Here is a 13,467-nt window from a genome sequence, read left to right on the forward strand (position 1 = left end):
CTGTTGCCATGCTAGAAGGTTCCTTTAAGGTGGCAGACAGACACGGTCGATCTGCCCCACAGAAGCAGAAAATCCAACAGATCAGGGAATTCAAGGTCCACTCGGGAGTAAGAGTGAGTTTCTGATGGCTCGGCTCATCTGCCAGAAATTCAAGACTAAGAGTGAGTTTCTGACGTCTCAGCTCATCCACCAGAAATTTCAGTTGAGTTAGAAAAAACTTGATTATCGTCTGCAGTTAAGTATAGCTTAGTTTAATCAGACCACTGAGCTGATTAACAGCTCTCCTAAGGCTGGCCCGAAGGATTAGATTTATTCTACGTGGCTAAGAACCAATTGGTTACCTAGCAATGGGACCTACAGCTTATTGTGGAATCCAAACCACATTACTGTATAGTGAGAAATGAATTTCTATCACCAGAAATAAATTTCTCTAAATCTTCATAGGCCAGTCGGAGAATTGAACGCAGGGCCAGCAGAGTGCTAGCTGAGAACAGTACCCACCCGTCCAATGAGGAGCTATCGTCTGCAGTAAAACCTTCATGTCGCTAGTGGCAAGTGCTCAAGGGAAAAACTTAAGGACTGTGGTCTAGACTGAAGGGAAACTGCAGTCTAGGAGTGAGCCAGAGATGAGAACTGAAGCCTTTCGCGAATGGCTTTCGGTTCTCTAGCATATGCGTGAAGGCTCTGTTCCTCCGGGGACATGTCGCGTAAGTTTCCCAGATCCCCGAGCGGGCTCCTTCTACTAGAACAATGATGAGGAACTTCTTCTGAAGGAGTTCTTTGGAAAGCTTAAATTTGGACAGCCACTACTGCAAGTCCGACTGAAGACCGGGACTAAGGAGAAAGACGACGGAGTCCGGCTGTGAATCCATGACCCAGTAAGATCTCAAAACCTTCAATCTTTCTTCGAAGGGAGATAAAAATCAGTCGTTTAGGGAAACATGGACATAATCAGGAGAGAGAGAGAGAGAGAGAGAGAGAGAGAGAGAGAGAGAGAGAGAGAGAGAGAGAGAGAGAGAGAGAGAGAGAGAGAGAGAGAGAGAGAGAGAGAGAGAGAGAGAGAGAGAGAGAGAGAGAGAGAGAGAGAGCCTTATCCTAATCGAAGAGAAAAAAGGGAACAGCTGGCCATGCAGACTTGCTGACGATTCTGCACTCAAGCAATGGAGCGAACTTCCAAATCATTGTGCAGGCTCCTGGATAACTGAGCGAACTAGTAGCGTACCCTGCTAATCCTTGACAACCATAAGAACATGTGCGGAAACGACTTCTTACTGGACTTGAAAACAGTTTGTGTGAACTTGACAACACCTCATACAGACCGTATATACAGTACATATGCGAAAATGTACGTAGTGGAACTAACATCTGGCATGTTTATAAGGCTTGAAAAAACCCGTAAGAGACACAAAAGCCTGGTCACAGGAAAACAAAGGCCTGTCCAAAACCAGGTATGACAAAATCCTGCAAACCAACACAATAGTCTCTAGATAGTGCCGGGCACTCTGAAACAGAATTCGGGAGGAAAGGAATCTGCGACAGGAAGATGGTGCCTGAAGCTCGGAAACTGATTCCAGGTATTCGGGAATGGGAGCTGGTCCAAAAGAAGAAAAGCAAAACCCTCCTGTGAAGTCTGACAAACTTGAAAAAATGACTCGGTGGAAGACACGTTGAGGCTTATCCGAGCACCATTCCTTCCTCGCTGCAGGTACCCGAGGAGACCCATGACACGGGTTCCTTGTCTGGAGACAAGGGAGAGCCAGCAAGAGATCCAAATGCTCCTTCCATGGAAGAAGACATGCCGTGAGAGGGCCTACGAGCCTTCTAACGATCGGGAGAGGCAATCTTCATCTTCTTCCGTCTGTCCGCATAATGGGACCTTAAGAAAGAGTAGGAGAGGAGGTGAAAACAGGTGGCGAAGAAGGAGATACCGATGAAGACGAAGATGAATGGGTCTCTTCCTCGCCTTACTTGCGGTCACGTTTGTACCTATTCAACAGTGCTTCCAGGAGATCTTTGGCGTCGGGAGAAGTCACAGAGAGGTGGGAAGTCGATGGGATTGGGTGAGCGATCGAGGGAATGGTGACCGTAGTCGTGATTCCAGTTGACTAAGTAACTGAGACCGAGGTCCCAGTTACTGACATGGTGGCAGGAGGTAACTTGGTGGCAATTACTGTAAAACCCTCACTGAAGGCTCCTCAGGAAGACCTAGGGAGGGCCAAAGGTCCTGAAGGTCCTGAAACATCTTCCTGAACTTTCCCAAAAATAAAAAAGATGGGTTAGGTGGGGCTGCCTCCATTTGTTCTGAGAGGGATTGCTCCCACTCCGACCAAACGGAGGAAGCCCTCAAGATATCGTGAAGGGTCCCCGCCCTTTCATGCTAATTTCCTGTTGACAAAGCAACAGGAGAACGTGGGGAGTGGCCTCTTCCTTGGAACAGGTAGCAGCAAGAGGTAGAAGCATGGGAAGAGAGAGAGAACTACCCAGTTTCCTTGGAAGAGAATACCCCTCTGAGGACGAGCGGGAAACCCTCTTCTTGCATTTCTTCTTCCAATCAAAAAGCATTCACTGCTCTGGGGACCAATTATGACACTCGTCACAAGGTTCAGAAATGGACCATGCGTGTTTACAACACTTAGTGCAAACCGTATGTGGATCTACATCAAAGGGGAAAAGGAAACAGCTGCACTGCTTCCCCACCCCAGGACAAAGTCTTTGAGACTTCTTAGGCTTACATGATTCTTGGGTCTGGCTTGGCATATTCCAAGAATATAAGCAAGGATATCACCAAGAAAATATACACACCAGCACAACAGAAAAAACTGAAGGGGAAAACCAGATCTGCCGCAATAAGTCAAACAACTGGCAAACATTGTGCAAAGGAGGCGTAGACACATCCGACTCTTAGAGAGGTTATTGGGTAAGTGGATGCATCGCTCAGCAGAGGGAGGTGATGAGGGTACCCCTCGCCCCTCCCACTGGTAGTTAACTACTGAACAACCTTGTTGTGTAGAATAGCCTGCTCCAGCTCTCGCTGAAGGTAATTCCTTATGTAAAGACTGATGGTTTGTATACATGTATGAACAAATACAGAAACTGTACAACTTCAGCATTTGCAAATTAATGATTCAGCAGCAACTGCAGCAAACATTTTTAACAAAGAACACATATACGATGGCCTACGCTACTACCTAATCTAATTTTAGGAGAAAAACCAGTAATTCTAAGCTGGCTGTCCACGGTGAGCTAGCCTATGGCAATTGACGTTTTCCTATGTTATTTTACCTGCTGAACAAGAATTAAAATAATATTTTGTCGGTCGGCTGTAACTAAAATGTGATTGACCCTTGAAAACTGCACGTCTGTACCAGTGGGTCGCACACAGCTCAAGGGTAAATTACAGTTTAGCAGCAGCCGACCGACAAAATATTACCTTAAACTCTTGTAAAGCAAGTAAAATAACATAGAAAAACATCAATTGCCATAGTCTAGCTCCACTGCACACTATTCGAAGTTTTCATAAACGGGAAACAAAACATTACCATTTCTGCTTTCAATTTGGGTGGTTTCTGTAGGGTGCTGTGGCAGAACGGCATTGCGCGCCTTATCTGCATTTTTAAAGATTCCTGGCAAGCTCGTATGTTCTGGCAAGAGGTAATTACTTTAAATTCTTGTTCAGCAAGTAAAATAACCCTTCGTTTTACTCTTGTTTTCATGTTCCAAATGGCATATATAACAGGAAATACAACAATAAGGTACCCAAACCTTTTCCCAAGTTATTTACCCCACCAAAAACCCCGAATTCCCAACGGGTCCCCCTTACTGTTAGCTATTCTTGAAAGGGTTTTATCACACCAGTTCTAAGATAATTTACAGCCTAATTACAGCTGAGCGACAAACAATTACTTTAAATTCTTGTTCAACAGGTAAAGTTCTATAGAAAAACGTCAACTGTCAAAGCCTAGCTCACCGCGAACAGCCAGCTTAGATCTACTGAAAACCAGCAATTTGGTTCACAAGTAAAAAAAAACTTGAATGACTCACAATTTGGCATTTAGGTAAACAATTACTCAACACCTCAACTGCAATCTGACAGCATTAGTTGAAACAGAACATTTAAAACTTATAGTAACTAATGTAACCTGAGGTACATCTGAAATGGTCTTCTTAGCAAATAACTAGTTCACAGACAGTTAAACAATGAGGGGAGTTCATTTTAAAGAAAAACAAAAGCAAGCATATTGCCTAAAGCAAATAGACTAAAGAGACCAACATCAAAAACAATAAAGAGACTGAAACAGCATTCTGAGGCAAATGCCAATTAGGCTAGCCTAGGTTATTGGGTGAGAAACTTTACTTTCATGTGTCAATAACATTAGGCCTATAAACAATCGAAGAAGGAAATCTTTGAAAGTAAAAAAGTTTATAAATATATACTGTGTTTATAATATATATATATATATATATATATATATATATATATATATATATATATATATATATATATATATATATATATATATATATATATATATATATATATATATATACATACATACTGTATTACTTTATATTATAAATATAGCGGTAGATCTAAGCCAGCTGTCCGCAGTGAGCTAGGCTATGGCAGTTGACGTTTTTCTATAGAACTTCACCAGCTGAACAAGAATTTAAAGTAATATTTTGTCGCTCGGCTGTAATTAAGCTGTAAATTATCTTAGAACTGGTGGGGTAAAACCCCTTCAAGAATAGCTAACAGCAAGGGGGACCCGTTGGGAATTCGGGGTTTTTGGTGGGATAAATAACTTGGGAAAAGGTTTGGGTATCTTATTTTTGTACTTCCTGTTATATACGTCATTTGGAACACAAAACACAAGCGTAAAAAGAAGGGCGAATAAATGGATAGTGGGAGCCGTTCCAAAGGCACTTTTCATTCATTACTAGTGCTACTGATTCTAAGCCTTAACACGCATGCATTTGCTTTCGCTTCTCCATTCAGCAGCTGCTGGTTTTCTGCGCTTAGCGAGAGCTGCGAAAGACTGGCAATTGACGTTTTCCTGAGGTATTTTACTTGCTGAACAAGAATTTTAAGTAATTACCTCTTGCCAGAACATACGAGCTTGCCAGGAATCTTTAAGATTGCAGATAAGGCGCGCAGCGCCGTTCTGCCATGGAAGTTGAAAGCAGAAATGGTAATGTTTTGTTTCCCGTTTACGAAAGCTTCGAATAGTGTGCAGTGGAGCTAGACTATTGCAATTGACGCTTTTCTGTTATTTTACTTGCTTTACAAGAGTTTAAGGTAATATTTTGCCGGTCAGCTGCTGCTAAACTGTAATTTACCCTTGAGCTGTGTGCAACCCACTGGTACAGACGTGCAGTTTTCAAGGATGAATTACATTTTAGTTAAAGCCAACTGACAAAATATTAGGTAATTCTAAGTATTAGCTCCACGCCTGTTTTTACCTTGGAAACTCATTTTTTCTACACTTTTAGCTTCTGATACTGGCGGTGCATTTGTTTGTTGTTGGCCAAATGGAATGTCCCTTCGCCGTGTTTAGTACTGGACCGGGGGGGGCTGGGCAGTACCCATTGCACTTGTCAAGACGGGGTATGAACCGTTCCAAACAGACGTACCTGTGTTCTATCTCGTGAAGATCGCGTATGGAAACCCCTTGTTGGATGGACTTCAGGGGTTAATTACAGGTTAATTACATTCGTGCGACAAAAACTGAAGGTAAATCCATAGTTAGCAACCAAAAAACTGTAGGAAAAGTCAAGTTCGAAGGAAATCGCCGCCGCAGAGCTACTAATTAGATCTACCAAATATTTTAAATCCTTGTTCAGAAGGGAAAATAACATAGGAAAACGTCAATTGCCATAGGCTACCTCACCGCACACAGAGAGCTTAGAATTACCAATATAGCCTATACTGGGCCCATATCGCGATGGTTCTACGACTGTTTAAAACCGTTCAACATGTATAAGTATTCTGAAAAGCATATAAATGTGATAAGTAAACATAAAAATCATAAAAAAAATCAAACAATCAATGTGCTCACTCCAAATGTACAAACGACTTTAGTCTGCTTTTGTAGGACCTAACTCGTTTAATGAGGATCTCTTGCGTCTCGAGGTCCTTATTAGAGCACATAATTTCTTGTCGATCTAATGACATTGTGAACGATTCTTCTGTCACTTTCCTTGACGTTGTGGAAAGGGACCCCAGGGTAGGCTGTACGATCACCTACTGTTTAGCTTGCATTATTTGTGTTGAATAGACGATCTTCTTCTATTTGGTATATCTTGATATACTGTATTTCTTAAAGATTGCATTACACTGACTCACTTTCGTCTGAATTCTAGATGAACTGCGATATGGACGAAAAGTTCTCACGTAGACGTAACAACAAACTACCACAGACCGAAGAAGAGTGTACAATATGAGCAACATAGGATTTCTTTGTTTACTGACGTCATATCCAGAATTAAGACACTGGACTTCAAGAAGAGCATTACAGTGTGGAATTACTAACACAAGCAAAAAGAACAAAAGGAATAAATTACTAAAACAGATGAAATATAAACTTCTAACTTACAAGATGGCAAGTGAATAATTGTAATATGATGTATGTATTTCCAACAAAAATGAAAGTCATGCCCGTTTGTGTATAATTGAAATACTGTTTGTTACCTGATAGCCAGTGTCCATTTTAGAGGCTTTTGGCGGATATTTCTTTTATATCCACTGTAATATCAGTGTCGATAAAAACCGTACGAATACCATTTGTGTGTGAATATGAGCTTGAGCCAGGAAAATAATAACAACATAAAAGGAAGAACTGTCTTCTAAGATACAAAAAGTCAGTATACCACAAACGTCTCACAGCAATGGCATTAAACATTCCAGCTCCACCTGATTTGCACCAAACATTACTGGTCTCTTGCACATAACGTGGATTGGAAGTAAAAAAAATTCTTACAATTCAGCGGGCCTCTGATCGTGATTCTGATGCCCCTGGACCATCTTTCATAGGAGTATGTGTTACGCTCTTGGGAGAGGAGTCTATTCCCTCCCTAAGATGAAGAAATTTGGATCTCTTCAAAAAATTGTTCCGTTAAGCAGCCAAAACTTCCATACCCTCCTGCTAAACAGTGTAAGCATTACAAGGTGTCGTTTAACTCCATTCAGGCATTTCATCGTGTCCTTCTTAGCATGATAGTGCTCACCATAACTTAGACCACAAGAACAGATTAATTGCAGATCAGAGGAAATTCAAGAAGTCGACGCATGGTATCTGCAAAATTTCCTCCCGGTTAAATCGCTCTCTTATCTCACAAAATCTGACAAACTGATTTAACTCGTGTAAACACCGTTAATTTGTTCAGTTTCGTTTTATGAGAAGTTTCTATTTCTCCTCATTCACTGGCTGAAACAGCTCAAATAGCACCCACTAGTTTATTCATGATTTTTACACATTTGGGTATACTTTAAATATATAATTGGCGTGCATTTTTCAAGTCATAATAAGTGGGGATGTCTCTTTCTGGCTCCCACAGAAATTAACAGATATGTATTAACGTCTCAAAAGGATTAAGAAGACGCCCTGTTTAAATTTGTACCTTTTCAGATGGTCTCCGGTGCTTTTTTGAGCTTTCAGAAAGCATAAATGTTCCTCATTAACAACAAGGTTATGAAAACTATACTTTTCAAAGTCTCATTCTTTTCTTACACTAATTCCTTCCGAGCGCATCCAAGGCCTGCAACTCTGAGAATTAACTCTGAGAATTATGGTAGACAAGTGACTCACTCCAGCAGATGCCTCACCTGACATCTAACCACGTAATCCTTTCCCAGTTTCCATTTGAAGATTCAGGACTTGATCTTTGCATAACTCGCAGTCAAGGCATTTATAAAGTAATATGTTTGAATGTATGAAATGTAGAATCTATTTAATATGTCTTTTATATTTTCTGTGAAACAACCCCTTTGGGCCTGTGTATTATGGGCACGTGCTGCCTGGTCAGCTATTACCTCGGGCAACTTTTTTTATTAAAACCTAGATCAGAGTTTTAAAACTAACTTATTGGTTGGAAAATAATTTTCCTTCTTAAACAGAAATAATTTTATACGGCCAACATTTTGCATCGAGTCTTTAAGCGTACTTCACTTATTGTCGTCAACATGAAAAGGGTCAGCCCTCCATTACAAAAAATTAAGACTTAGATTTAAGTTTTTGAGGGTAAATGTCACAATGGCAGCACTATTTTTCATATCAACATTACTGTGTTATGAAAGTTGGCAGTAGCATTCCTGTTTGATTTAAATATTCCCTGGATTCTTCCAACACAAAATTGAGCCTGGAGTGACTACTGGTTACTATACGATCAAAAATCAAGGGCAACGACATATTCGTTAATACATCTCGCCTTCTGAGCTACAGAATCAAGCAGCCGTGGGTTTGTTCACTGCTTGGATAGGAGATCATCAAGTTCTCGTGACAAATCTCGCAACAAACTTCAGGAGCCTGAAACTCATTGTTTTCTACTGACAAAAGTGGGATTTACAGAAGAGGTTTGATCATTTTCTACAGAGGGATGAACAAAATGTTAACAACAGTGGATTAGAAATTGTTTTTTATTCTTACTGAATCCTTTTTCTCATTATAAATGGAAAAGGTTATTCTTCAAAATGAGCAAGAGTACAGTACTTCTATTAAAATATATATCTCAATGTGAGGAATGTGATAACTATAAAAGTTGATTTAAGTGGCATCTCTAATATGTGAGGTTTTTGAAGTTATAATATTCAAACAACTTTTTAAAAACTGTTCAATAAATAACTGTTAAAATTGTTTATATAATGCAATTATTTACTGCATTTCCAGTCCTTTCATGTTGATGAAAACATTATCTAGATAACAGGCTTTCTTTCTCTTGTTTCACATTAAACTGCTTCACAATGCTCAGACTTTGCCTCCTTCCAAGCAAATATCACTTCAGATTCAGTGCGTATTATGTATGTATTTGAATGCAGTTCATTGTAACAATCGATTGCCTGAAAGAAAAAGCAGCAAAACACACGATACTGATACAGCACTTCCGTCAGCACATTGCATTGGGAAAGAAATGCATATGCTCATAATATTTATTCACTATCTTAAAGGAAAGTAGAAAGCACGAAAGTGCTCTCAACAGTATGAAGGCAAACCCACCAGCGTGGACAACCTGTTAACCCTAATACAGTAGGTGAATAGTGGCACTTTTCATCTTAAATGAACCTACAGTCTTCTATTTGGAATGATTGCTCATAATACAATACAGTATACAATTACACAGGGTACTGCAAAGCTGTCTATACAGTATCTGCCTACATCTCCCACACATAGAGTTGAATGTCATATACCAACATGTGCATACAGGCTCTGTTCAATGAATTTTTATGAAGTTTACTCGAGTGAATCACAATTATATGTGGTAAGGGTATCAAAAGTGGTTGTCATAATCTGAGGTCATCAGTGTGTGTGAATAGTGTACTGCACCAAGAAAAATCAAAATGCACAAACACAGTACCGTGTTTTATTAATACTGAATTGGTCAATGGCTTGCAAGGTGACTGGTTAATGGGAACACGTGTTGACGCCTGTACTGTAACATGTAACCCTAACTAAGCAAGACACCACTAATGAAATATTGACGATATCAGTGAGGACGTGACTGTACCCTGACAATAACTATTACTTCTTACTGCATGCAGTTCCATTATATAGTATTGTGCTCCTTGCTGCTACTAAACAGAATATTTGCAGTCCATAGGACATAGGATATTGACACCACAAGGCATGATTGTTGAATGAAACATTTAAAATCCCTATTTAATAGAGATAAATATATGAAGTAGGAGCTGGGTTGATTGAGTCCAGATTTACTGACCTATTATGTACAAAAAAATTTTTGGCTCTAAACTAAAGGTAAGACATCAAGTAAAAAAAAACTGACAGCAAAGAGTGGAAGTGAATTAACTGACAGCTGTAAGAATCCGATCACAGGGAGAAAGCTTAAGACGAAATTGTTTTAAACTTATAGATAAACTCCAGGAAAGAGCTGCTTTGTCAATGTGCAAAATCCAAAATACACGATGAAAATACGAAATTCCATCAACATAAATATTCAACACAACACAGGTTTGTACATCTATGCTAAAAGCTATGCACTGTGACATCTTGAAAGATCCCTTTCAAAAATTATGGTCCCATCATTAACCTAATGAAATGCACTCGGTTCCAAAGAGCACTTCAATAAATACCCAGGGGCATAATTACTGGTCATCACAGATTTCATGAGACTATTATATAACAATATCTAATTCGTGAAACAGATATGTCAGTATAATAAGTTCTTTTGAGGTTAGTCAAGTCGGTTACTCTGCGACGCGTGACGCCATGCAAGTCATCTGTATAATCTTCTTCATGGCTTTGGGTATGTCTTCGGAGGTCCTTGTCTTCGGAGTTCCTCCCAGAAGCTCCCGGCACTCCCGCTTCCCTTGGGAAATCTCACTGGTCGCTATGATCAGGTCATAGCAAATTCCATCACTCACAACAGAATCTTGCCTGGAAGGAAAGTGACTTCAAGTAAGATTACTTCTGCTTGTACGAGTCCACTCTCTTCATATGGCTAAAGTGCTGTATTTACAAAATTTCACATTGACTTCAGTTCAAAGGCAGTTGTGCAACAATAACAGATTTGCTTTTGATGACGGAATATATAATTTTGGGTCACTTGCTGTTACCTTCATTTTAAGGGGAAAATTACAATGGAAAACATTCCAAGTTGAATATATACAGTAGTACAGTACTTCTTTAATCTATATTTGTGTCCTCTTCTTGTTCACCACACTTTTGCTAAGGCAATAACAAAGAAAACCAGACAGCAAGACATAGTGACAAGAGAAATAAAAGTATTCTCATGATAATAAGAAAAGACAATGGAAGTTTATTAAAGCAAGAGCCAAGAAAATGATCTCAAGCTGATAGAAGGAGAAGTGGACAATTTCTCTTGATTAAAAACTTTCTCATCTGGATGGCATGGAACTGAAGACTTTCTTGTCGTGATATCAGAAAAATCTTATTGTATTACAAAAATACTCATGACCTTTTCTAAGCCCTGCCATGGGAGGGTAGGTCGGGGGAGCAATCAATCTTGCTAGCTGAGTTTTTTCTTGTTCCTAAGAAACACACTGCAAGGACTTTGTCTTTTTTTATTTGCTTTATTTGTGTGTTTTGGTCTTTAAGATTTAAAAACGGATAGCCACCACATCAAGAAATATCTGAAGGGATATCAGTCTAGACTCTGTTGAAAAAATGGAACATTTTTCATTTCAAAGCACAGTAGTTCGAGAATAGAGTAGACGAGAATATAAAATTTAGGCCAAAGGACAAGCGCTGGAACCTATGAGGTCATTAAACGCAGAAAGGGAAACTGACAGTAGGAAGGTTTAAAAGGTGTAACGGGAGGAAAACCTCACAGTTGCACTATGAAGCAATTATTAGAGAGGGCGGAAAATCCGATGGAAGAAAGAGAATATGGAAGGAGGTGCAGAGAAAGGAATGAAAGGGGTTGCAGCTGGGGGAAGGGACGCTGAAAAGAACCTTAAGTAATGCCTACAGTGCGCCAGGGGCTACAGCAGTTCGAAATCTCATATTACCTGTACTCTGGGTGTGTTGTGACAAAATTCCTGATCCAAGCTGCCGTTGTCATTGCTGTTCCAGCGGCTCTTGCACTTATGAAGTTCAGATACTGGCCAATAGTGCACGCTGTGTCGGCGTCCATGTCTAACAATCCTAAATACTGCCGCACCAATGGGACGAGACCCATGAATTCGTCACCCTGCAAAGGTGATCAGATTCAAGTGATAAACAAAAGCAATGGGACTGCCTCAAAGGAGTACATGAGGACGGTTACAAGAGCACAAAAAATTAAAATTAAAATGACAACTTACACTTAATAAATATTCAAGTAGAGAATATTCTAATTTCATTACAACTGTTCAAAGGAAGACGTGTAATTTAGCATCGTCACAAAATGCACATATTAAGACTGTAGTTCATGAGATGCAGGATATTCAAAGTCCATCGATAAATCCACATAAAATTCGGCAGTGGAAAAAAAAGGCACTACAATAGTCTCAAAGGTGTATGAGAAAGATGACTCAAGTTACAACTGTAATTGATAAAATGATAAGATATGTATTAGCTGCCATCGCAGAAAAAAAAAAAAAAAACGTTAGCACAAGATGGCCAAAGTCCAATGACGAATCCTTACCATTCCATTTATAATTTCATTCACGGTCATTTGACTGGCGTCGTCTCCCTTATCACATTCGCGAGAGAAGATATCACGGCGGAACCACAGCTTCTGCTCCAGAACTGCGTTGCGCTTCTGACAGTTCTTCATGTTCTCGTCAACCTTAAAAAAAATTAATGATGTATAAATACATACATACATGCATAGACACGCACACATATATATATATTATATATATATATATATATATATATATATATATATATATATATTTATTTATATAAATAAATAACTATATATACATACATATATTATATATATATATATATATATATATATATATATATATACATATATATATACATACAGTATATATATATATATTATATATATATATATATATATATATATATATATATATATATATATATATATATATACAGTATATACACTGTATATAATATGAAATGAGATAAGACTACATTTAACTGCCAGCTTTCTATCAATAAACTGCTCAATAATGGCTTTTCCCTCCTGACTTTTGAAGTGGAATTTTGTGTTTCGTACATATCTAATGAATCAAAGGCTGTAACTTTTACCTTCAGATACTTTACTATAATGTTAATAAGGATCTCGACTCTGGAAGTTGTTTTGTAGTATAACATCCAATAACGGTATACAAATCTTTTCTCCCTGGAAAGGACTGTCTGTGTTTTCTATTCTCCACTCTATGTATAATGTGTGTAACTTTATTATCACACAATTTTCTCTTTACTGATGGCCGCCATAGGCGTTTCTCTTTACTGGGCATCAACACTGATATCTGTGGACTGTTATGTTGCCTTTTGGCGGCCTAATAATGGAGGGGCATTTGCATGAACCTTTTTGTCCATCTGGTATCCATAATTGTCCCTGCGTTTACTAGTCTACCCTGTCGCTTTCACCACCTACTCATGTGAGCTCAGAGAAGGTCTTAAATCGTTACTTAGTCCTGAGTCCAGGTTCTCAAAAGTTGGTATGTCTTTGTCACTTTTGTCCTTTAACTCTTTTCGATGTCTACTTTGTATATTAATTGTTGTTAAATTACTTTTTACCTATTATTCTCTGCTTGCTTTTTCGTTATAAAATTGTTCTACTGTTCTTCTGCTCTTTCTATCTCTCTCTCCTGCT

General features: G+C 39.0%; 1 protein-coding gene across 1 annotated transcript in view; it reads right to left on the reverse strand.

The window, feature by feature from the left end:
- Positions 1 to 8,614: 8,614 nt before the first annotated feature.
- Gclc (glutamate--cysteine ligase) overlaps positions 8,615 to 13,467 on the reverse strand; it is a 67,145-nt gene continuing 62,292 nt past the window's right edge. Inside the window, 3 exon segments of the mRNA XM_067112566.1 lie at positions 8,615 to 10,604; positions 11,699 to 11,880; positions 12,316 to 12,459. Of these exon segments, the coding sequence (XP_066968667.1) occupies positions 10,415 to 10,604; positions 11,699 to 11,880; positions 12,316 to 12,459 (516 nt within the window). The 3' untranslated portion in view covers positions 8,615 to 10,414.

The sequence above is a fragment of the Macrobrachium rosenbergii genome, chromosome 12, assembly GCF_040412425.1.
Source record: "Macrobrachium rosenbergii isolate ZJJX-2024 chromosome 12, ASM4041242v1, whole genome shotgun sequence".
Lineage (NCBI taxonomy): Eukaryota > Metazoa > Arthropoda > Malacostraca > Decapoda > Palaemonidae > Macrobrachium > Macrobrachium rosenbergii.